This window comes from Piliocolobus tephrosceles, chromosome 3, assembly GCF_002776525.5.
Source record: "Piliocolobus tephrosceles isolate RC106 chromosome 3, ASM277652v3, whole genome shotgun sequence".
Taxonomy (NCBI): domain Eukaryota; kingdom Metazoa; phylum Chordata; class Mammalia; order Primates; family Cercopithecidae; genus Piliocolobus; species Piliocolobus tephrosceles.
This window is the reverse complement of record NC_045436.1, coordinates 5,041,473-5,063,751: the sequence shown is the minus strand read 5'-3', so window position 1 is coordinate 5,063,751 and position 22,279 is coordinate 5,041,473. Positions and strand designations below refer to the sequence as shown.

General features: G+C 45.5%; 1 protein-coding gene and 1 long non-coding RNA gene across 5 annotated transcripts in view; one reads left to right on the top strand and one right to left on the bottom strand.

The window, feature by feature from the left end:
• The first annotated feature begins 2,815 nt into the window (after positions 1-2,815).
• Positions 2,816-22,279, top strand: part of LOC111548486 — a 50,327-nt gene continuing 30,863 nt past the window's right edge. Inside the window, exon 1 of the long non-coding RNA XR_002733445.1 lies at positions 2,816-3,283. This is a non-coding gene — a long non-coding RNA (uncharacterized LOC111548486). The remainder of the gene's footprint in view (positions 3,284-22,279) is intronic.
• The window catches only part of ACSL1 (acyl-CoA synthetase long chain family member 1), a 70,755-nt gene continuing 62,028 nt past the window's right edge, over positions 13,553-22,279 (bottom strand). For all 4 annotated transcript variants that reach the window (XM_023220982.2, XM_023220983.1, XM_023220984.1 and 1 more), the window contains 7 exons: positions 21,991-22,063; positions 20,076-20,164; positions 19,310-19,426; positions 17,248-17,391; positions 15,773-15,874; positions 15,589-15,660; positions 13,553-15,218 (listed from right to left, as the gene is read on the bottom strand). In XM_023220982.2, coding sequence (XP_023076750.1) covers positions 15,078-15,218; positions 15,589-15,660; positions 15,773-15,874; positions 17,248-17,391; positions 19,310-19,426; positions 20,076-20,164; positions 21,991-22,063 — 738 coding nt within the window. In that variant the 3' untranslated portion in view covers positions 13,553-15,077. The remainder of the gene's footprint in view (positions 15,219-15,588; positions 15,661-15,772; positions 15,875-17,247; positions 17,392-19,309; positions 19,427-20,075; positions 20,165-21,990; positions 22,064-22,279) is intronic.

Genomic DNA, 22,279 nt, shown 5'->3' with positions numbered 1-22,279 from the left:
CATTCTTAATGCCTTTGCATCCTCATATAAATCTATTACTGTTAGATGTATCCGCAGTTGCATCTAAATCTGCATGTAGCTGCAGTTCATTTATGTTCAGTCTTTGGAATGCATAAGTAAATACTTCATATTTTATTTATCTGTTCTCTTGTGTGTGGGTGTATCAGTTGTTTGCAGTACTTTGCTGTTACCAACAATACAGCACTGAACACTCTTATAGGAGGTTTGCAGGGGACGTGTCTAAGAGCCTCTCTAGGGATAGATTCAGCAGGGATATTACTGCTATGTAGGATACAGAGTTCAGCTTTCCATGATAATACCAGTGTTTACACATTGTAGATTGTACAGTTTACACCCCCCCACTCCAAATACTATCAATATTCAGCATTTTAAAGACTTTTACATTATTTATCCAGTGAGTTAAAATGGGTTTCCATATGGGCATCCTGTTGGGTTTTGGTTTGCATTTCCCATAAGTTGATCATCTTTTTTACTGCTTATAGGCCATTCCTATTTCCTCTTCAGTGAAATGCTTGTTTACCTGGAAATCATGTGGGCAACTGCCATAGAAGGGAATCACCTGTAAGGTATTGAAGGTAGTTGCCTGTGGGTGGGTAGAAATAAGTTCCTGGAGCCACTAAAAGTAGTTGCCCTTAAGAGAGTGAGTGAGAAGCTCCGTTTTCTAGGAAAGGGTGTAGTCAAACCTTTTGTGCTTGCAGCTCTGAAAAAAGAAACTACCCAGTCAAAACAAGAAGGGGTTCAGCACTCTGGGTGGAAATAACAAACGCTCAACCCAAATACATGTAAATAATAAAAGAAAATCAGGAGCATGCATCACTGAAACGTCCAGGGTTAGAATGAGTGTGCAGCGGAGTTGGATGGAGAGGTTTGAGAAACCGGCGGGGCTCTAAGTCCTTTTGCTTGCCCACCTCGTATGTCAACTTTTCCAGGGGCCGGGTCTTCTGTTTTCCCTCTCTTCTTTCTGGATTTACCGAGAACTTATGATGCAGGCGTTGTCCTGAGTGATTAGTATCTGTTGACTCATGTAATCTTCTCAATTGCTCTATGCAGTAGGCACTGTAATCCCAGGTCTCAGCGGAGGATCCCAGGGAGCGGTCCCACTGACAGGAAGTGGTGCTGCCTGCGTGAGCTCCTGGGAGCCTGGTCCAGAGCTTGAAAGCCGGCGGCCATTCCATGTCTGTCTGAATTCCACTATTCAGAGAAAGAGACTCCATATCTCCCAGCCTTCCCAGAAAAAGGACTGCCACGCCTACCTGTATTAGGGCTCTCCAGAGAAGCAGAACCAATGTGCATACGGGGACAGCAGGGAGAGATTTTAAGAACTGGCCCATGCGAATGTGGAAGCTGGCAAGTCTGCAATCTCTGGGGACAGGCGCACAGGCTAGAAATTCAGGTAAGAGTTGATGTTGCCATCATGAGTCCAAAATCTACAAAGCAGGCCAAACGGCCTGGAAACTCAGGCGGAGGGTCTGTGTTGCAGGACTGAGGAAAATTCCTTCTTCAGGAAACCTCAGTCTTAAGGCCTTCAACAGATTGCATGAGGCACACCCACATTATGGAGGGTCATGTGCTTCAGTAAGAGCCTACTGATTGAAATAGTAATCACGCCTAACAAACGCCTTCATGGCAATACCTAGACTGGTGTTTGACCAAACAACTCGGCACCATAGCACAGCCAAGTTGACACCTAACATTAACCATCACACTGCCCCGAACCAATCCCTGTGACCGGGGAAATGGAATACACTCATTCCCTTCCTGGCACCACCTGGATTCCCGCTGGAACTGGAGTGGCGGGGAGCGGGCTATAAACTGGGAAAGGGGAAAATGCATGCTGCAGAGACAGATACATCCATGACAGAAACTTGCGCAGGGTTGTAGAGCTATTCATAGGGAAGCTAGATTCCAGCCCACTCCTGCCTTTGTTCCATGCTGCTTCCGCAGTTAGACTGTCAGTTTAGGGCAAGGATTCTCGGCTTGGGTGAGGGGAAGGCAGAGGGAAAGGGGTCTTCTAGGATGCCTGGGGCGGGGTAACCTGATAAAGCCAGTGGATGCTATCACAGGAAGGAGACTCCCCCGGGGTGCTCTGAGCAGAGGTTGTGTGAGAGCCCTACCTGCGATTCTGACCCAGAAGAGCCATCTCAGAGTTTCTGTAGTGATTTGTGTTGTTGAGGATGGAAACCACAGCATCTCTGCGAGTTTCTAGATATGGGAAGCCAGGTGGGGAGCCTGGTTTGGAGTGGCAGGAAGAGAACACAAAGGCTCATCATAAGCCTCGATATAAATGTGGGGGCTGGAGGCCGGTCAGGGGAGAAGGGTGTGTAGAGGGGAGAGGAGGTGCCCAGCAGATTCCAACCAATCAGAAAAGAAACTCCCCGCAAGGAGAAAGACGGGTTACTTTTTAGGAAGCCATGGCCGGTATTTTCCATGTTAAGATGGTGCCTGTGTTGTGCTGGTCTCTTTCCACCAGTTAACCATTAGTAAAGTTTGCTAAACTCCACAGCCTTCTGTGTCTAAGGGGCGGTGAGGAAGGAAGGATCCTTAGCAAGGTAGTCAAGCAGACGTGAGCAGAGCAGGAGAGGGCCTCTACAACCAGGAAAACATCTGAAGCTGGTGATTAGCAGCTTCCCGATAAGATCGGGTGAGTGAGCTCAAGCAAACGCGCTAAGAGGCAAAGTGATGGCGTTTAACTGGTAGACGGGAGAACGCCTCAACTGCGCATGTGCACAGCCTCGGTAAACACAGTGCGTTTGTGGCCCCTCCCAAGTGCTGGCAGGCCACTGCGCTTCAGGACAGCCCACCCCAAGGGAAGAATCTGGGGACAGGTAACACTGCCCCCGCCCTCAAAGCATGCTAACGTATAAGACCCCAAGTCAAAGGCCACACAGCACTTGAATCTCTCCTGTCCCCGCTTGGCCCTCTTCCAAGTGTACTTCCTTTTGTTCCTGCTCTAAAACTTTTAAACTTTCGCTCGGCTCTAAAAGTTGCCTGTCTCTCTCTCTGCCTCATGCCCGTTGGTCAAATTCTTTCCTCGGAGGAAGCAAGAACTGAAGTTGCTGCAGACCTGTGTGGATGCACTGCTATTAACGAGATAGTGTTCAGGGTGGGGTGAAGCATGCTTCTTAGAAGGGATGGGCTGAAAAGGCAGGAGTGGAGGCAGCGGGGTCAGGAGTCCTAGAGGTGATCTGGAGCAATGTGAGCAACTGCAAGGAACTTCAGGGACACCACAGGACCAGAGGCTTCAGGACACTGGAGGACATAGGTAGCGGGTCCTTAAGTTATATGCTTTCATATTTGGGAAATGGAAAAAAAAAACAACTATTGATTTTATTATACAAACTATAGAAAATAATGACAAAACTTTTGGGAGGCTTGGGATAAACTGAGTGCTTGGGCCTGGACACTTCCATGTGGAAATATATGTTCCCTGTGATGGAGGTTGATGTATATATGAGTTCCATGTTTTGGAATTGTTAGTTTGATTTTGATTGATTGATTGGATTGAGACAAGGGTCTCACTCTGTTGTCCAAGCTGGAGTGCTGTGGTGACTTCATAGCTCACTAGTCTCAAATTCCTGGCGTCAAGCGATCCTCCTGCCTCAGCCTTCCGAGTAGCTGGGATTACAGGCACATGCCACCACACCTGGGTAATTTTTGTGTTTTTCGTAGAGACAGGGTTTCGCCGTGTTGCCCAGGCTGGTCTCAAGCTCCTGGGCTCAAGAGATCCACCCACCTTGGCCTCCCAGAGTGCTGGGATGACAGGTTTCCGCCACTGTGCCTGGCCTCATTAGTTTGATTTTAAGTGAGAATATTATTTTCTATCTTAAGAAGATAAGAGAAGAATGTGGAGAAGATAAGAGAAGAATGTGGAGGCCCCTGGATACACAGAAGGACGCCATTTCTTATTGGACTCAGCTTTTCTCCAGGGAGCTCTTCTGTTGAATTTTCTTTTCAGCACTGGGTCCACCAGGGGGCAGATGAAGAAAGGGCCTGGAGATTTGACGATGTCATTGAGCACAGAGCTCCTCACTTTCAGGCGTGGTAAATACTGCTTCAAAGTCAGTTCAAGACGATGAATAAGACTAGACATTTTAGCTGCCCTTGCTTAACCCTTTTCCCCTTTCACATAAATGATATTCTTCCACAATTTATTCGATCCATTCCTGTCCATTTCCCATAAGGCAAAGTATGATTTTCTATGATGGAGAGGAAAAGAACTGATGTCTCAAATTTTCCCACTTTCTTATATAACTTCCTACAGCACTTACTAATTATTGGGTACACAGGAACATCTCACTCAACTTGGCAGTTGAATGAAGTTGTTATCTGTTTTAAGCAGACCCATTGTTCAACCTCTGTAACTATGACACTGCAAAACAGACTTAACACATCCCAGGAGGGCAGAGATGGCGGAGCAGAGGAAAATCCTTTCTCTTGGATGTTCTCTTTAAGAAAAAGAGGAAATAAAATCCAGAAAGGAAGTACTCCTCACCTTTTACAGTTAGAGGGCAGAAAGATTTTTTGTAGCAAACAACAATGACGTTAGATCTCTTCTTATGTCACATGCTTTTCAACATTTCTTGGGTGCTGTTACCCGGCTGCTGAACTTATTTGCTGTGTAACTAATGTTGTTTTACTTTTTCCAGACCTAACTGGCACTGCTCCTACCCAAGCTGCGATCACACGGCTAAATAGGTCTGGCCAGTACATCATGACCATGCAATATCTCATGCTTCAAATTCCATTCTCAGCTCCCTAAAGGGCCAGCAGAGTCTGGTGCTGGGACCCTGGCAGGAGCATGCTAGCAAAATTCAGGATTTCTTTAGCCAAGGAATGGCAGACTTCCAACCTGCATAAGCAGTAACTTTACAACTGAAACGGATGTAAAAAACCTGAGAAAGAGAAAATGGAAGGACATCCCAGAGAAAAAGTGTGTTTTTTTTTTTTTTTTTTAAGGAAATAAGGACAGAAAAATAAGAAATAAAATGTCTACAGTAGAGTCTTGTGTCTATAACTCTCCCTCCAGCTGTGGTTGGAAAAGAACTTTCTGAAAAAGGTTTTCACCTCTGTAATGAACATGCTCACTCTGACAGCACTTTTGGTTGACCTGAGAGTACACACGGCTGTGAGGCTGACCTTGTTCTGCCAGTGTCCTGACCTCAGCAGCCCTTACTGCTCAGGCAGGAATGGACTCAGCAGACGGTACCTGGCAGACATGCCTCCCAGGCGATGCAGGAACCTTCTTCATAGAACCTGCTCTAGAACGAAACCTCTGGCTGCTCCCCTGCACCTCGTAGGCCAGCTGTCTCACCCCTTGTCATTGAGCATAAAGATCATTATCACCCAGGCCACAAACATGCCGTTTGTTTCCTAGGCTTAGAGAATCAGGGAAGGGTTCTAAGGGAAGTGCCATCTCCAATCCTGTAGGAGCAGCCAGGCCAGGGTGAGAGTGCTCTGGGGAGGGAGGCCAGCTCTTTTGCGGTGAGCAAAAGTAGGATGCACTTTGGGAACTGGAATAACTGAAGCATGGCTGGAACAGAGTTAGGCAAGTGGCAAGAAATTAGACCAGGTTCCCCACTCCTCAAAGTGTAGCACGAAGACCGGCAGCACTGGTGTTCCCGGGAAGCTTGTTAGAAATGCCGAATTGTAGATTTATTGAATCAGAATCTTCATGTTAAGATCCCCAGGTGGCTGGGCAAGGTGGTTCATGCCTGTAATCCTAGTACTTTAGGAGGCTGAGGCTGGAGTTGCGCTTGAGCTCAGGGGTTTGAGACTAGCCTGGGCAACATGGTGAGACCTTGTTTCTACAAAAACAAATCAACAAATTAGCCCGGTTTGGTGGTGTACGCCTGTGGTCCCAGCTACTTGGGAGGCTGAGGCAGGAGAATCCTTGAGCCTGGGAGGTGAAGGCTGTAGTGAGCTGTGATCATACCACATACTGCAGCCTGGGCAACAGAGCAAGACCCTGTCTGAAAAAAGACAAACAATTCTCAGATGGCTGGATGCACAGTCAATCTTGAGAAGCCCCTCTCTCACTCCATGAAGCAGTTCAGACTAGAGAGCAGGAAGCCTCTGGACGATGAAGCAGGAGAATCACATGGTAAGACTTGTGATTTAGAAAAATCTTTCTTGCTGCAGAATGGGTAAGCATATAGGCAGCAAGGGGGCCAACTAACAGGCTGGTGCAATGGTCCTGGCAAGACGTGGCCTCCGCCCTCAGGAGTGGGAATGGGGCATGGAGAGAGGTGGCCAGATTTGGTAGCCGATAGGAGAGGCAGCAGCAGGAACTGGTGGCTGAAGCTGCCTGGAGCAGCCCTGGAACTTCTCCCAAATGCATGGCCCACTGACAGCTGGGCCTGGGTGGGGTCCAGGCGCTGGCAGCAGCACAGCAGGGTGGGGAGTGCAGTATCAGTGGGTGTGGGACTCCAAAACCAGAGTCCTTCTGTGTCTGCACACGTCGCCTGGTGCGGAACGTGAGCAAACTGGTTTTCACATATGCTCCGTGTGTGTCCCGTTCAATGCATGGTGCTTCGCTGTCCCTGCAGCTGGGCTCTGGGGTTGGTACTTCTGCTGCTCATTCTCCAATTTGAACAATCCACATGCAAAGCAGGAAGTCTGCCTGGAGTTCTTGGGGAGAAATACTGTAGCGTTAGTTAGTATTGAGCAAGGACGATTTCGGCCAGAGAAATTTGATGGTCAAACCCACTCCCCATGCCCGATAAAAGTCTCAATAAAAAAGAGTGACTAAGAACTTACATGCAAAATATGTTGATGAAAAATCCTGTTTTAGGCCAAGAACAGAATCCCTCGGCACCTGAAGAACACAGCTTAGAAGCAAAATTCCTTTAGCAAGACTTGTACCTTTGGAGCAAGTCAACCATGCAAAAGAGTTGATTGAGTCCAAAGGAAAACTCTAGATCGCTGTTCATGCCAAATACATGAATAATAAGATGGGAAAATTTCCCTAATTCCTCTTGCTGAGTAAAGAAGTGAGTTTAATCTAAACCAACACATACCAAGGCATCTACTGCAGAGTACAGTGGTGAAGAGTCAGCCAGGGTAGGGCACTGGGCGGGGGGTCCCTTTGGCAGGCTCCAGACTAAGCCGGAGTGGAGGTTTCTCAGCACTGGGCACCAACACTGCTCTGCTGACAAGAGTTGGAAGGGCTGTCTCTGTGCTGGGAGCCTAAGGAGAATTCCCTCCAGTCAGATTCAGGGCTGCAACCATTTTCATAATAAAAGAAGAGGGGGCTGGAGGCTGAGGAAGGGGAGGGATGCTGTGGGCCTGACTAGTCTAACTGACCCGTGGCCCTTTCCTGTTCTGGTCCTACTGGGACCTTCTGCTCTTTGTCCACCTGCTGTGCACCGATGGGGGTCAGAGTGGCAGGTTTCTCTTCTGCCTAGGCTGCTGTGAAAGGAAACAGCAACTGGAAATACGAAAACATAAAAAGGAAATTCCAGAGTCCCTGGCATTTACCTTCCTTCACCTTATGGCATGACTAACGTAGCACCGCAAACAGGTACAATTACAATGGAAAGTTTAGCTGCACCCGAGGATTGGCTACTTAGGAGAACTTACTCAACAATGATTGGGCACTCAGGGTGCTCAAGGCATTGGGCTTCGCATCAGAGGGGAAGGAACAGCAAAAAGGTGATCCGGACGCTCAGAGGCCGTGGAGTCAGCAAATCCAGCTCAGCCACTTAATAGGCATCTGAACTTGGACAAAATAGCTGATCCCTCCAAGTTGTTTCTCATCCATAACAAGGAGGTAATACTTAACTGAAAAAACAAAAACAAAAAAACAAACAAGAAAAACCACAGAAGTACCAGCCGGGTGCGGTGGCTCACGCCTGTAATCCCAGCACTTCGGGAGGCTGAGGCGGGTGGATCACAAGGTCAGGAGTACGAGACCAGCCTGGTCAATATGGTCTGTACTAAAAATACAAAAATTAGCCGGGTGTAGTGGCGGGCACCTGTAGTCCCAGCTACTTGGCAGGCTGTGGAAGGAGAATCGCTTGAACCCGAGAGGTGGAGGTTGCAGTGAGCAGCGATCGGGCCACCGCACTCCAGCCTGGGTGACAGAGCGAGACTCTGTCTCAAGGAAAAAAAAAAAACCCAGAAGTATTCAGATAGCTCCCTAATCTTTCCACCCCAATCACCATGGGTCTACCTGACATCTAACCCACATCGCCCAGTCTTCTCCTGTTGTAATGGAAGAGTCCTATCAAAGGCCAGTCTCGCCACTAACCTTCAGCTCTAACCCTCCCCACCTCCCGAGCTGGCCCTTTCCTAAATCATTCTCTTTCTCTGCTGGATCACTCTCACCAGCATGTCATTCTACTCCAGTATCTCCCATCTTAGAAACCACCACTACCTGCAAGCAAAAGCGAACCTCTCAACCCCACATCTCTCTGCAGTTATCGTCCATTCATCTCCACTTTCTTCACAGCAAAATAGCTATTTACCCTTTATCCTGACCTCCTGGGAGTTCATTCCTCAATGTGCTCCAGCAGGCTCTGTCCTCCCTATTCTGCTGGAGCAGTTACTGCCAGGGTCACCACCACTGCTGAATGCAGTGGACTATCCCCATGTTATTCTACCTTAAAAAAAAAAATTGTACAGATGGAGGTCTTGCTACGGTTGCCCAGACTGGCCTCGAACTCCTGGCCTCAAGCAATCTTCCAGCCTCAGCCTCTCAGTGTTGGGATTACATGCATGAGTCACCGTGCCTGGCAACATATTTTGCTTTTAACAGCATATGCCTTAACCAGTGCCTCTTATGCCTTTCCCACAATGCCTTTCTGCCTTGGCTGCAGGGACCCCATACTCTTGGTTTTTGGTCGTTCCTGCAAGGCAGGTAATTCTCAATCACCCTTGCCAGCTCCTTCTTTAACCGTCTCATCAGAGGGCCCCAGGACTCTGTTTTGGGTCCTCTACTGCATTTCCTATCTACACATCTTCCCCGGGTTAACTGATAAAGTCCCACAGGTCTAAATCCCTTCTCTAGCTGATGGCTTTCTGAACTGTTCTCTCCAGCTGGAGCTGTCTCCTGAGCCTAAGCCGCAGACTCGTGTGGTCTAACAGGAACCTCAAGTGAAAACTTCCAGTTCAAGCTCTTGATCCCCTCCTCCTAAACACATGCCTTGGCATCTTCCCCGTCTCAGTAAGCACAGCTCCACCATCTACCTCAGTAGGCTCATACCCCAAGCGCTCTCTGCTCCTGGTTCCTCCCACACAGTGGTTCTACCTCCAAACTGCTTTCAAATAAATTCCTCCTCCAGCCGCTGCCACCCACTTGGCTCAAGCGGCCGTCGCACACTATACTGTCTCCAGCTGTCTCTGTGCCTCTCCTCTTATCCCTCGGCAGCTGTTCCCAAAAGGGGAATTCAAGGAATGTCACTCCTTGCCCCAAACCCTTTCCTCCTGAACCAGTGGAAGACTGAGATTCCCTGCAGGCCAGCAGGGCCTGGTAACCCGGCCCCGCATCATCAACTTCTTTCCAGTCCACTCTTTCCCTTGCTCATGAGGCTTTAGACACGTCAGCTTCCTTTCAGTTCCTTGACTGGATCGAGCTCTTTCCCACCCCAGGGCCTTGCACCCACTACTTCTTTTGTTGGAAAATGTTTCCTCCAGAGCTTTGTAAGGCTTTCTGTTCATTCTTTGGCTTATCCCCCCAAATGTCACTTCCTCAAAGAGACCTTTTTCTGACTACAACGCTTAAAAATGGGCACGGTCAATACAACTGCTTTCTTCAAAGCATCCGTCACAATCGGCATTATTCGTTTGTTTTCTTGTCAGTTGCCTCCTTCTCTCTCTCCATGAGGAAGTAAGCCTCCCCCGGGCAAGGGTCTCGTCCGCCACACCTCCACAGCATACAGTAGTGCCTGGCACGTAGCTGATAGTAAATACATCGTTATGGACTGACCACCCATCTAACAGGGGTTTTGTGAGAATTCAATGAGAGCATGTGTGAAGAGCACAGCATGGCATACTGCCTGTTAGCAAATCCGCCATACCTATGGCTATTATTATGTCCATGGTCGGTGATTCGTGGAAGTTCTGGGGAATCATGTGAACCTGCATATCTGTGACTCATGCATATGTTTTTCCTAATACAGAGTATCTGTCTGTTTTGTTTTTTTGAGATAGGTTACTGTTCTGTCACCCAGGCTGGAGTGCAGTAGCAGATCATGGCTCACCATACCCTTGACCACCTGGGCTCAAGGAATCCACCCACCTCAGCCTCCCACGTAGCTGGGACTACAGGTGAACACCACCGTGCCTGGCTAATTGTTTTATTTTCTGTAGAGATGAAGTCTCACTGTATTGCCCTGCCTGGTCTCAAATTCCTGGGTGCAAGCAATCCTCCTGCCTCGGCCTTCCAAAGTGCTGGGATTACAGGCATGTGCCACCACAGCTGGTGAGTGGTGTTTCTATCAAGCTTTTGTTCTTGATGGATTTGGGGTTTCATTTTTGCTAAGTTATAAAACCAGACTAAAACTCTGGGAAGTGGCATTAACCTCTATGGGGGCAAAAAAAAGCCATTAGATGGGAATCAAAACCATTTGTACTGAAGCTTGGAGGCAGAACCGTTGGCACCAAGCAGTCCACCAGGTCTTATCAGGAAGTTCAGTGCCAAAAACACACAAGAAGGAACAGCAATCCACAGCGTGAGGTTCCGAGTTCAGTCTCGGGAAGCAGATGGCTAGCTCCAATTCTGTCTGGGGGCACGACACTGATGAAATTATTGGTGTGCTTCCATTTCGTCATCTGCAAACTGGAATAATGGCGGCATTTGGCTCAAAAGTTTGTAAGTATAAAATGGGTAATCTACGTAAAATGTTCCTGGCGTGCAGCAACACATTTTAATTATTACAATAATCCACAAATAGGGAGTGGGACAAAAATATTTAACGACCACATGCCAAATAGACTTAAAAATAGATTGCTTTCCGAGTTTAGATGTGAAATGAGGGTATGGCAGGGCTGGGGCCTGGGAGGGGGCCCTGGGGAGCTCTGAGGGCAGCAGGGCTGCTCTTGCCAGACCCTCACTTCCCCACTTGGGCCTCCTGACTCAGGTCCTACCGGAGACTTCAGCTCTCAGGGAAGTTGCAGAAAGAAGTATCAGCATGCCAGGGGCCTGGATGGAAGAACGGACTGCCACACAGCCAGGCAAACAACTGTCTGGGAATCAATCATAGTTTTTCTTTTCTGTTCTGGCTGGAGAGAGACCACTGGGCTTTTGAGGTGGTTTTGATTTGAGGGAAGAAGCACCGTCACATCTCTAGTGCTGTTAAGGAGGCACTGAACCCTAGCAGGGCAGTGAAAATTAAGAATTAAAAACAGTGTTTAGGGATTAATATCTAGAATATATAGAGAACTCAATAACATAAAAATCCCAAGCAACTCATTTTTTAAAAAGGGGTAGAGGATTTGAATAGACATTTCTCCAAAGAAGATATACCAGTGGTAATCAAGCATGTGAAAAGATGCTCAACATGACTGATCATCAGGGAAAGGCAATCAAAACCACCACGAAACAACACTTCACATTCATTAGGACAGCTACTACTGAAAATAACAGAAAACAAGTGTTCGTGAGCATGTGGAGAAACTGGAACCCTTGTGCATTGCTGGTGGAAATGTAAAATGATATAGTTGATGTGGAAAACAATATGGCATTTCCTCAAAAAAAAAATGAAACATAGAATTACCATATGATGCTGTTCTACTTCAGGGCATATATACAAAAGAAGTGAAAGCAGGGACTCCACAGAATTGTACACTAGTGTTCACAGCAGCATAATTCACAATAGCCATAGGGTACGAACAATTTGTGTGTCTATGGATGGATGAGTGGGTCAGCAAAACGTGGCCTATACACACAATGGAATATTATTCAGCCTTGCAAAGGAAGGAAATTTCTGGCACATGCTACAACATGGATGAGCCTTGGGGACATTATGCTGAGTGAAATAAGCCAGTCACTAAAGGACAAACACTGTATGATTCCACTTATATGAGGTACCCAGTCAATTTAATAGAAACAGAAAAGAAGTGGTGGCTGCCAGGAGTTTAATGGGAGAGGAGAACGGGGAGTTGTCATTTAACGGGCACAGAGTTTGTCTGGCAAGATGAAGAGCTTCTGCAGCTGGATGGTAGCGATGACAGCACAGCAGTGTGAATGTCCTGAATGCCACGGAACTGTACGCTGAAAAATGGTGACGATGCTAACTTTATGTGTATTTCTCCATGATTTTAAAAGAGCCCAGTGTTTATTATCAACTTCACTGCAAGAGGAGCTTTGTTCAAAATTTCAGCTATTTGTTCAAAAGATTTATTTAATGAACATCTATTAGTTTCTAAGCCCTATGTTTAGTGCTAAGGGAGAGGGGAGAAAGGAAAGGCCTTAAAAACCTTACACTTCATCAGGAGAGAAGGGGAGGAAGGTAAGCTGAGAAAAGACATGAGAAGGATCTGCATTAAAAAAATTCCTGCCAGGCACAGTGGCTCACGTCTGTAATCCCAGCACTTTGGGAGGCCAAGGCAGGCGGATCACCTGAGTCCAGGAGTTCGAGACCAGCCTAACCAATATGATGAAACCCCCATCTCTATTAAATATACAAACATTAGCCGGGCATGGTGGCACACGCCTGTAATCCCAGCTACTCAGGAGGCTGAGGCAGGAGAATAGCTTGAACCCAGGAGGCAGAAGTTGTGGTGAGCTGAGATCGTGCCATTGCGCTCCAGCCTGGGCAACAAGAGCACAACTCTGTCTCAAAAAAAATTATTTTAAAGGGCAGGCTGGACTCAAACTCCTGGGCTCAAGGGATCCTCCTGCCTCAGCCTCCCATGTAGCTGGGACTATAGGTGCATGCCACTGCCCCCCGCTAAGATAAGGATCTGAATAAATAAAAGTGGAAGAATGGATGAGAGAGCATCTGCACAGGGCTTGATGTGCACATCATCACGCCAAACAGAATTTAAGAGAGGAAACTAGATTTAAACACAACAGGCTTGGAAGAAATTGGGGGGCTGATTCATTAATACCTGTGGAAAAGAAAATCTTTAAAATCGTAACAGAAAGAATAGGGTAGAGATAGAAGAAAAGAAACAAGAAAAAGTTGGCTGCTATAAAGAGACATCTAAAATAATTCTACAGTAAGAGAATACTAAATACTGCTAAAATACAATAGTGGAATTAAATTCACCACAGAATCACCAGTTACAGCCAGAATAACCTGAAATCCATTTTCCAGCAAGGAAGCTGCATTTTCAGGACCTTCTCTGTTATTCACACCATGACTTTCTTTTCCACAACCAGTTAGGACTTTTGCCACAGACAACCTGGTGGGAGGCTCGGGTCAGTGTCTGTCAGTGTCTGAGGCCAGCTGAGTTAGAGGGGGGTGACTAAGAAGAAAAGGAGACAACTGGGAAGGATTCCAGGCCCAGGGCCATTCTTGCTCTTTGCTTGTGCACATTACAGGCTGTTCTGAATATTCAATGCGACATTAAAAAAGCTGCCTCACTCCCTGAAATGCAGAAATATTTATTTTGGTTTCCTTCATTGTTTTTGGAAATTCTGTTTTGGTTTATAAAACATAGAAATAGCCAACACTTAAAGCAAACATTCAAAACCCCAAGGTGACAAATTATTGACTTTTTGTGCAATTAAGAATACATTTATGAAGTTAGGCTAACAAATAGTGTTATTACAATGACAATTCTTTAGTGCAAGCCCTGTTGTGCTTGTATATAATACACGTACTCTCACATACCCCAAAACAGCTGCTTTAAATGTACAAATGACAGCTCAATTCAGTCAAATGTGGCAAAGACTCACAATAAAGTGAACTGCTGTTAATTTCCCAAATTAACTTTAAAAATCCCTGGAGAAGTTAATCCCAGGAAATGAACTTTCCAGATTTCTACATCCTAGAATTTTGGCTTCTCAAACACATTTCACAGAAATCAGGTAGCATTATAAGAACATTTACTTATTACTGTCCATTTCAATAAGTACCCAAGTATATTTACTCCCTTAATATCTTTAAAGAAATGCTTGCCTGAGAGTTTATTTTTTGGGGAAAAAGGCAAGTTAATCCCAACATGATCTTTTGATATGAAAACCACATTAAAAATCTGTTGGCCAGTACACAGAGTGAGTGGTTCAGTGAAGATAAAGTAAACAGTTATTCAGGCGTCATAGCTGAGCATGGCTGATCCAGGTAACTCTTTCTTGAAATGCTTGTCTTCACTAGAGAATCTAAGGCAGATTTTTAAATAACCCCTGAAAAAGGATGGAATGGGGGAATCAGGCCTGGAGAACACAGTCCAAGAGCATTCTGCCATGAATGAGAATCCATGCGTTCTGATGAGCACCCATTTGCCGGAGGCTCCTTATCTGCACGGTTCTGAGTTGGATCTGCCCTTCTGCTTACTGGAAACCTTATGCTCCAACAGAAACCACACGGGACTGGAGAAGAACATGAGTTTCATAACCCTTATCAATCAGAAGGGTTCTGTGAATGCCTGTGAGAAGGGGCAGCAGCAGGGATTTTAAAAAATCTCTGGTCCGCTTGTGAGATTCTCCAGCCAGGACAGTTGTTCTTATTTTTAAAGGGAACACTTCCCTCTAGTGCACTGTACTCTTTAGAGCAGCAGACGGCTGCAGAATTTGCAGCAAGTAGCAGACATCTCAGAGAGAGCAAAGTCCTAACCCCTTGAATAGAAAAACAGGGAGACAGAAGATTTAAAACCCACCTTTTTAACTGAGGAAGTCTCAAATAACTTAGCACATTTATAGTTTCCCCTTTACAATTTTTAAGGCTCATTTTGGAGAGTGTGTATCACCATAAACATGGTCTGCAACATGAGGTGACTGTAAGGCAGTGTTCCGTTTCCTCTACCGTTCCCATGAGAAGAACCCCGAATGGACAAGTCAAACACGAACGCTTCCTTCCCTACACTTGCTGTATTCAAAATTACCAACAAGAAGGCCACCAGCAGGAGAAGAGATTGTGGAACTGTGCCATTTCCTCTGAGCTTTCTTCACACTAAACCTTGATAGTGGAATAAAGTTCATCTATCTGCGACCTGAAATAGTTCCGCAGTTCTGGCCTTTTCGCCTTCATTGTTGGAGTCAGAAGGCCATTGTCGATAGAAAATAATTCAGGGTGCAGTGCGATGCCTTTGACCTGCCAATAAACAAGGCAGTTAAAAGAGGAAAGAGGACACAGGCCACCGGTCTAAAAAGCACGTAAGCCTTGGAGGGGATCAACATCCTCCAGCCATCCAATCTATCCTCTCATTTCAGCCAAGCTGCACTTTCTCCACAAAGGACAGGCACCCTACTCTTAGGACAGGATTCAGGATCACATTCTGATGTCCAGGAAAAGAGAACACATGCTCTTGATTTAAAAACCTTTCCCCTGTCAAACCGCTCCATTATTTATTCCTCATGCATGTCTTTAGGTCACCCCATATGTTTATATAATCTACCTGTAAAACATCTCCAAGTGGAAAATTTATTTTACAGGAATTCATGCACTCAGATGAAGGTCATACCTGTTCAAATGGTTTTAGACCAGAATCCTTCCCAAGTCTCACCATGTCTTCGAGGATAGCTTTTTTGACATCCTAATAGGGTAAGAAAAATAAATTACTTCCTCTGTTGGAGGTCCCTGAATATCTACAGGTACATTTAATGCCAAGTTCTGATGAGGACAGACTGGACCCTTCAGAACCTTACCTTATTTCGGCACAGTTCCTCAAAGGACCCATCAAATCCTCTCTTTTGGGCCCAGGAACGTAATGTCTCGACATCTGGTACCACAATTGCAATGAGAAATGCCTTTAACACAGACAAATGAGTCATTACATAGCTTGATCCAAATGCTCTAAAACAGGGGTTATTTTTCTGTCTTATGGCCCCCTGGGAGAATATGATCCAAGTTATGGTTCATCTCTTCAGAGCATACTACCCCCCCTCCCAGGAGTTCATTCAGCCCAGATTAACAACTCCTGGTTCTAAAATGTGGATGGTATCAGGAATTTTGCAATTAGTGTTTTTAAAAAACCACTGGAAATAACAATCTAACAAACCTCTAATTTGTATTTACTTCTGTATACTTATTTTTTAAAAGCAGGGTCAAATAAACAAGGTGATGGATATCAGAGGAACACGATGGATATCATGAGACAGGAACAAAAAGGGAGCCTGTCTCATGCTTGTAATCTTAGCACTCTGGTAAGCTGAGGAGGATCACTTGAGGCCAGGAGTTCGAGACCAGCCTGGACAACATAGTGAGACTCCATCTCTACCAAAAATTTAAAAATCAGCTGGGTGTGGTGGCTTGCACCTGTAATCCCAGCTACTCAGGAGGCTGAGGTAGGAAGATCCCCTTGAACCCAGGAGTTTGAACCTGTAGTGAGCTATGACTGCCACTGCACTCCAGCCTGGACAACAGAATGAGCCTATCTTTAAGAAAATAAATAAATAAAATTTATATAGGTTCATTTTTTAAGAAAAATCTCTAATATCCCATTCTTTATAGTCTAGTAACAATAAAATTAAATAAAAATTAAAGAATGAGAAGATTCTAGATCAAAGGAAAATAGCTGCAATCTCAAAGAAAAATAAGTGCATTCTCTTATAAGAAAATATCCTTCTAAAATAATTTTAAAATCTAACAACTTTTCAAAAGGTTAACCTTTCAGGACACCAGAGCCTCTCTTCTTTGGCATCATCTGTCCAACATTTTGGCAAATACCATACATGTTTCACTGCAATACTGATTTTGATTTTCAATTTTGAGTATTCTTGGTTCACAACCACCATTTACTCAAAAATGATTAGGAAGCATATCATCAATAGGCTGGGTTTAATATGTGTGAAAATTTTAAACTTTCTTATAACCCATGTCTATATTTTCTTTCATAATTGGAAACATATATTATCCACGCTCCCCTCCCCCAGTATGTTTATCCAAACTCCCTTGGTACATCAGACCTCTCTCAGTAAAATAAAAATGTGGAAATTAAAGAGAACAAATTTTTCTGAGTAGGAAATGCCAAGCAGCAAAAATCAGTAACAGGTCAATGATGCTCTATTAGAAAGCCAATTTATAGGCATCTCAAACTTCCAGTCACATTTAAAGCCCCTGGAGTACCACCAGGCAATGGCAATGTCTGTGCAGCAAAACTGACAACCCAGAAAGCACATACCTGCAAGCTTTCTCCATGGACAAACACCTGAGCAATAGCCTCACTTCGTAGGTAGATATTTTCAATCTTTTCAGGTGCTATGTATTCTCCTTGTGCCAGCTTAAATATGTGCTTTTTCCTGTCGATAATCTTCAAGGTGCCATTCTGTTGATCAGAAGGAAGGGGGTTATGAATGGGCTGATGGCTAGTTTCCAAGCAGGATGGATCCCAATATAACAGTGAAAGGTATTTAATACACACTATTGATTCATTCTAATAACATCCCACAGAGGTCAGCTATGATCCCATTTTACAGAGAGGAAAACTAAGAATGAGCGAGACTGAGGAACTTGTCCAAAGGTATTCGGCCAAGTGCAGAGATGGAGAAGGGGTCCTAGAGCCCATGCTCATTCAGTGTCACCACTTGGCACCACTGACTGTTCAACCCTAGCAAGGCTCTGCTCGCTCACTACGCCCCCTGCCTGAATTAGGTGCATAACACCTGGCTCACCAAGTGACTCAAGTTCCTTAACAGCAGGAGCACAACTTTTCCTTCCAAAGTGCTCTGCACAGAGTAAGAGTTCAAGAAATGTTTCCTACACAAAGGCCAAATTCCTGTTTTCTTCCTCGATGTCTGGAGGGGTGCTCTTGGCCCTCTGGGAAGAGTGAGTCAACTGTGGAAGTGCTCTAGCATCTCTGGACCAGGCCAGTCACATCCCAGTAGTGCTGTAAGCAAAACACTAGTCTCACTTTCACCCCATCCCCACCCCGGGGCCACTCTCACGCCTCCGAAATTGATCTGTAGAAAGTGTCTAGGGTTCTTTTGTTCCACACCAGTTCCCCATTTTCAAAAGGAGCAAACCAAGGTCCAGAGAGACTATGGGATGTGTTTGTGAGTGCCACAGTAGAATTAGAACTGACATTTAATCTCTCTTGAACCAGAAGAGGGGGACTTAATTTATCTCTAAATAGTTTGGGTATTGCAAAATCTGAAGCCATTTTGGGAGGTATTTTTCTAATCAATACAAATTCGAGAGAAGTAAGCACCTAAACTCTATAAGAATCTGCCAATACACAATAATAAAAATTATATTTGTAATTTTAGTGCTTGCAATCAGCATGGTAATAACTTTGAAACAATAGGTTACTGGTCAAACCAGCAGGTGGGGCAGGTCAGGCTTCTTGCACAAGCTTCTCACTCTTAAGATAGACTCTTCAGAATTTCTCTACAGTAAATGATTCTGAGACTAAATCCAACTAAATTCAAGGGGTTCGTCTAATCTGTGAAACACCTTATTTTTAATGAGATGACAAACCCAAGAAACACATTTATTCCCAAATTCTTGCCCATCCTACATTACTGGAAGTCCACCACAAATTCCCCCATATCTTATTTAACTGAGCCTCAACATCACAGCTCAGTACGGACACTGTAAAAAGCCACTGTCTCTTTGTGTTCCAGTTGAGAAGCAACAACCAGAATTGATGTTACGCATCAAAACAGGCCAGGAGTGGTGGCTCCTGCCAATAATCTCAGCACTTTGGGAGGCCGAGGGGGGGCGGATCACCTGAGGTCAGGAGTTCGAGACCAGCCTGGCCAACATGGTGAAACCTCATCTCTACTAAAAATATAAAAATTAGCCGGGTGTGGTGGCGGCGCCTGTAATCGCAGCTACTCGGAGGCTGAGAGGCAGGAGAATTGCTTGAACCCAGGCGGTGGAGGTTGCATTGAGCCGAGATCGTGCCATTGCACTCTAGCCTGGGTGACAAGAACAAGACTCTGTCTCAAAAAAACAAAAACAAACAAACAAACAAAAAAACCACACATACACACAACAAACAGACAAAAAACCCAACAAAACAAAACACATTTGCTAAAGTTAAAGTGAAAATCCAACCAAGGATGCTAAGTGTAAACCTGTCCCCTGCAGGAAATGGAACAGTCTACATCATACCACTCACGAAGGAGGAAGGGAAAGAGAAAATTCAGGGTGCCACGGCCACGTGGCAGCTGTACAGCAGACTAGATATTTTCTTCCCTACAGTGGAAGAGAACTGTTTGTGACCAGAGGCGGCAACTTACTGGTAACCATTTTCCAATGTCCCCTGTGTGTAACCAGCCGTCTTTGTCCAAAGCTTCTGCTGTTTTCGCTGGGTCATTCAGGTAGCCCTGAAATACATTTGGCCCCTTCACACACACCTAAAGAAAAGAAGATCATCAGTGAACAGCATTTACTGGGGCTTCTCCAGAGAAAACTGGTGTGTGCATGTGTGTACGTGTGTGTCTGTGTCTGCCCCAACCTTTAGCTGGAAGCCCTAAACCCCAGGATGCAGAGGGAGTTACCAGAGCCCCACCGGGACCTGCGAGGGATCTCCAGTGCCTCTACTTCCCTTCCTGAATTACCTCAGCTCTGGTCAATTTGGAGGGCGAAGGCTTGCCCTGGGTTCTGGCTCAAAGCTGTTGGAAAACCCTGCAGGGGATGAAATCCCTTTTAAGTAATTAGGTTTCCCATCCCGTAGCCAGCAGCTCACTAACAGGAACCCAGGGCAATCAACAGGCACGAGCTCCGTCCCAGGAACTGAGGCCACTGGGCCTTTCTTTGCAGGCCCTTGAGCCCAAATTCCTATGAGGCCTGGCAGAGGAAGGCAGGCGTCAGTGTCCCTCCTACCGACTCCCCGAGAGCTGAACATAAATGCACCCTCAGAAAGAAGCCTGGCAGACTCCAGGATCACCAATGAAGTCAAGCTCAATGGCTTTATTGAGCTGTTGGGAAAAACCACTGCATTCACAAAGGCCAGCGATCACAGGAAACGGCAGTGAGGGGAAATGACTGACAGTTTTCACTCACCTCGCCCTCGCCCTCAGCAGCCAGGTAATTCATTTCTTCCACATCAACAAGTTTTATCAAACTGCATGGCATCGGGGCCCCAACATGGCCTGTATATTAAATAAGCAAAGGTCATTCCTAAGGGAACTAATTATAACCTCAGGTCACATTATTTTGATAGCAAACAGGATTCCACAAAAGAAAAACAGCTGGGATAAACTTCTGATTTCTGCAGTTATAGCCATTCTCTTCCTAGTATAATTAAAGAGAGTCTATTCTTAGACTAGGGCAGAACATATTTAGTCTCTTCAGGACCTTTTCCAAATGTGATGCTCTGTTATTTATGAGTAATTTGGCCTCTATGTGAAGGTTCCTACAAACACCTGGAAGCAGGTGCTCTCAAACCTTCAAACGGCTTCCACCATCCAATTGCCCCCAACCATTACTTGCACTCATCTTACACAGACTTTTTTTTTTTTTTTGAGATGGAGTCTCACTCAGTCGCCCAGGCTGGAGTGCACTGGCGCGATCTCAGCTCGCTGCAAGCTCCGCCTCTCGGGTTCATGCCATTCTGCTGCCTCAGCCTCCCGAGTAGCTGGGATTACAGGCGCCCACCACCACACCCAGCTAATTTTTTGTATTTTTTAGTAGAGACAGGGTTTCACGGTGGTCTGGATCTCCTGACCTCGTGATCCGCCCGCCTTGGCCTCCCCTTACACAGACTTCTTAGCATGCCTATTCTCTGTAAGAAGAGAGAACATATGCAGCTTTGGCAAACCTGACACACCACCTGGTTCTCATCAACACGGCCTACCTTTTCTCGCATATGAAGATGCATGTCTTACAGTTTTTACTAAGATGGGACAGTGTTTATTTCTACAGCTAACTTAACTCTCTTGCCAAAGGCTGTTAAGACTGGGTTGTCTTTTCCAAAAGCAGCAACATCAGACATTGGATATGTTAGATACTAGATATCACATTGGATATCACAAATAATTCTTCCTATGTTTTAATAATTTGAGCTTCTAGAGATCAGTATCCCAAATTCTCTGTTCAGGAAACTGAGGTTAAAAATTAAACAAATACCATAAAGAAGATTCACAGACTGTCTGTGCCAATTCCAGTAGAATTATGTTACTAGACAGTGCTAGGTTCTAGAATCTATGTTACTAAATGGTGCTAATACTTATAATACTCCAAATAAGCCAGGGAAGTTTATTTATCACAGTATAGAATTTACTACTCAGGTGACACAGAGGAAGCACAGAAGTTCTGGAGTCAGGCCGGGGTTGAAATCATGGCTCCAAAGCATAATGCTGTGTAAATTCTCAGACATTATTTATGTGTTACTTAAGCAACAATCTATCATTTCCTCTGAGAAGTACCAGAACTTATCTCACAGGGACACTGTCGGGGTTACACGGACATTAGGTGCATCCTAAGCACCCATCGTAGAGGCTTACCCATGACAGGTGCTCAATGATTTCTGTTTGTCCTCCTCCTTTTTCCTTTTGAGAAAAGACTCTTTGAGAAAAAGGACTTGTATTTATTCCTATTGGTAGTCCTAACACCTAGCACAGCACACAGTACAAATTTAGTAACTATTTGTTGTTTAAAATGACCAAATAACGAGACCCTACTCAATTACTAGGAAGCTCTGTTGGGCCAGACATTCTCAGTCTGGAACACAGGGCCCCCCCTCAGATGTCGCTAGTAGGGTCTAGGCAAGTCTCTGCTGCCACCAGCTTTACAGTCAGATCCCCATTGCCACCCCTCAGTTGCAGGAGGCGTTTTCCCCACAGTGCCCTGATTTATGAGCAAACACAGCACTTTTGTTTAAGATGGTTAATGAACCAATCAGTGATTAACCCAATTTCAGACATACCAATAACCCAATATGAACAACATTCCAAAACGGGGCCTCCCACAGTCATACCTGCGGTCCAGTCTCCAGGCATGCTCAGGCAGCACCCGGCAGTGCACTCGGTCTGTCCGTAGCCTTCATAAAACTGGGGCACCAAGAGACAGGACATTATTAAGGACAGCACAATCACACCTTCGCTGGAAGTGCACAATCAAGTATCACTAACTCCCAAGTCATGGCTGACTGTAGTGACATTTCGTTTCAAATGGTCTGTTCAGTAAATTCATTCAATGGTCCAGTGTGCTTTACGCCAACACCAGCCGTCACCCAGGTGCACTTTCTACTTAACTTCCTGTTGCCA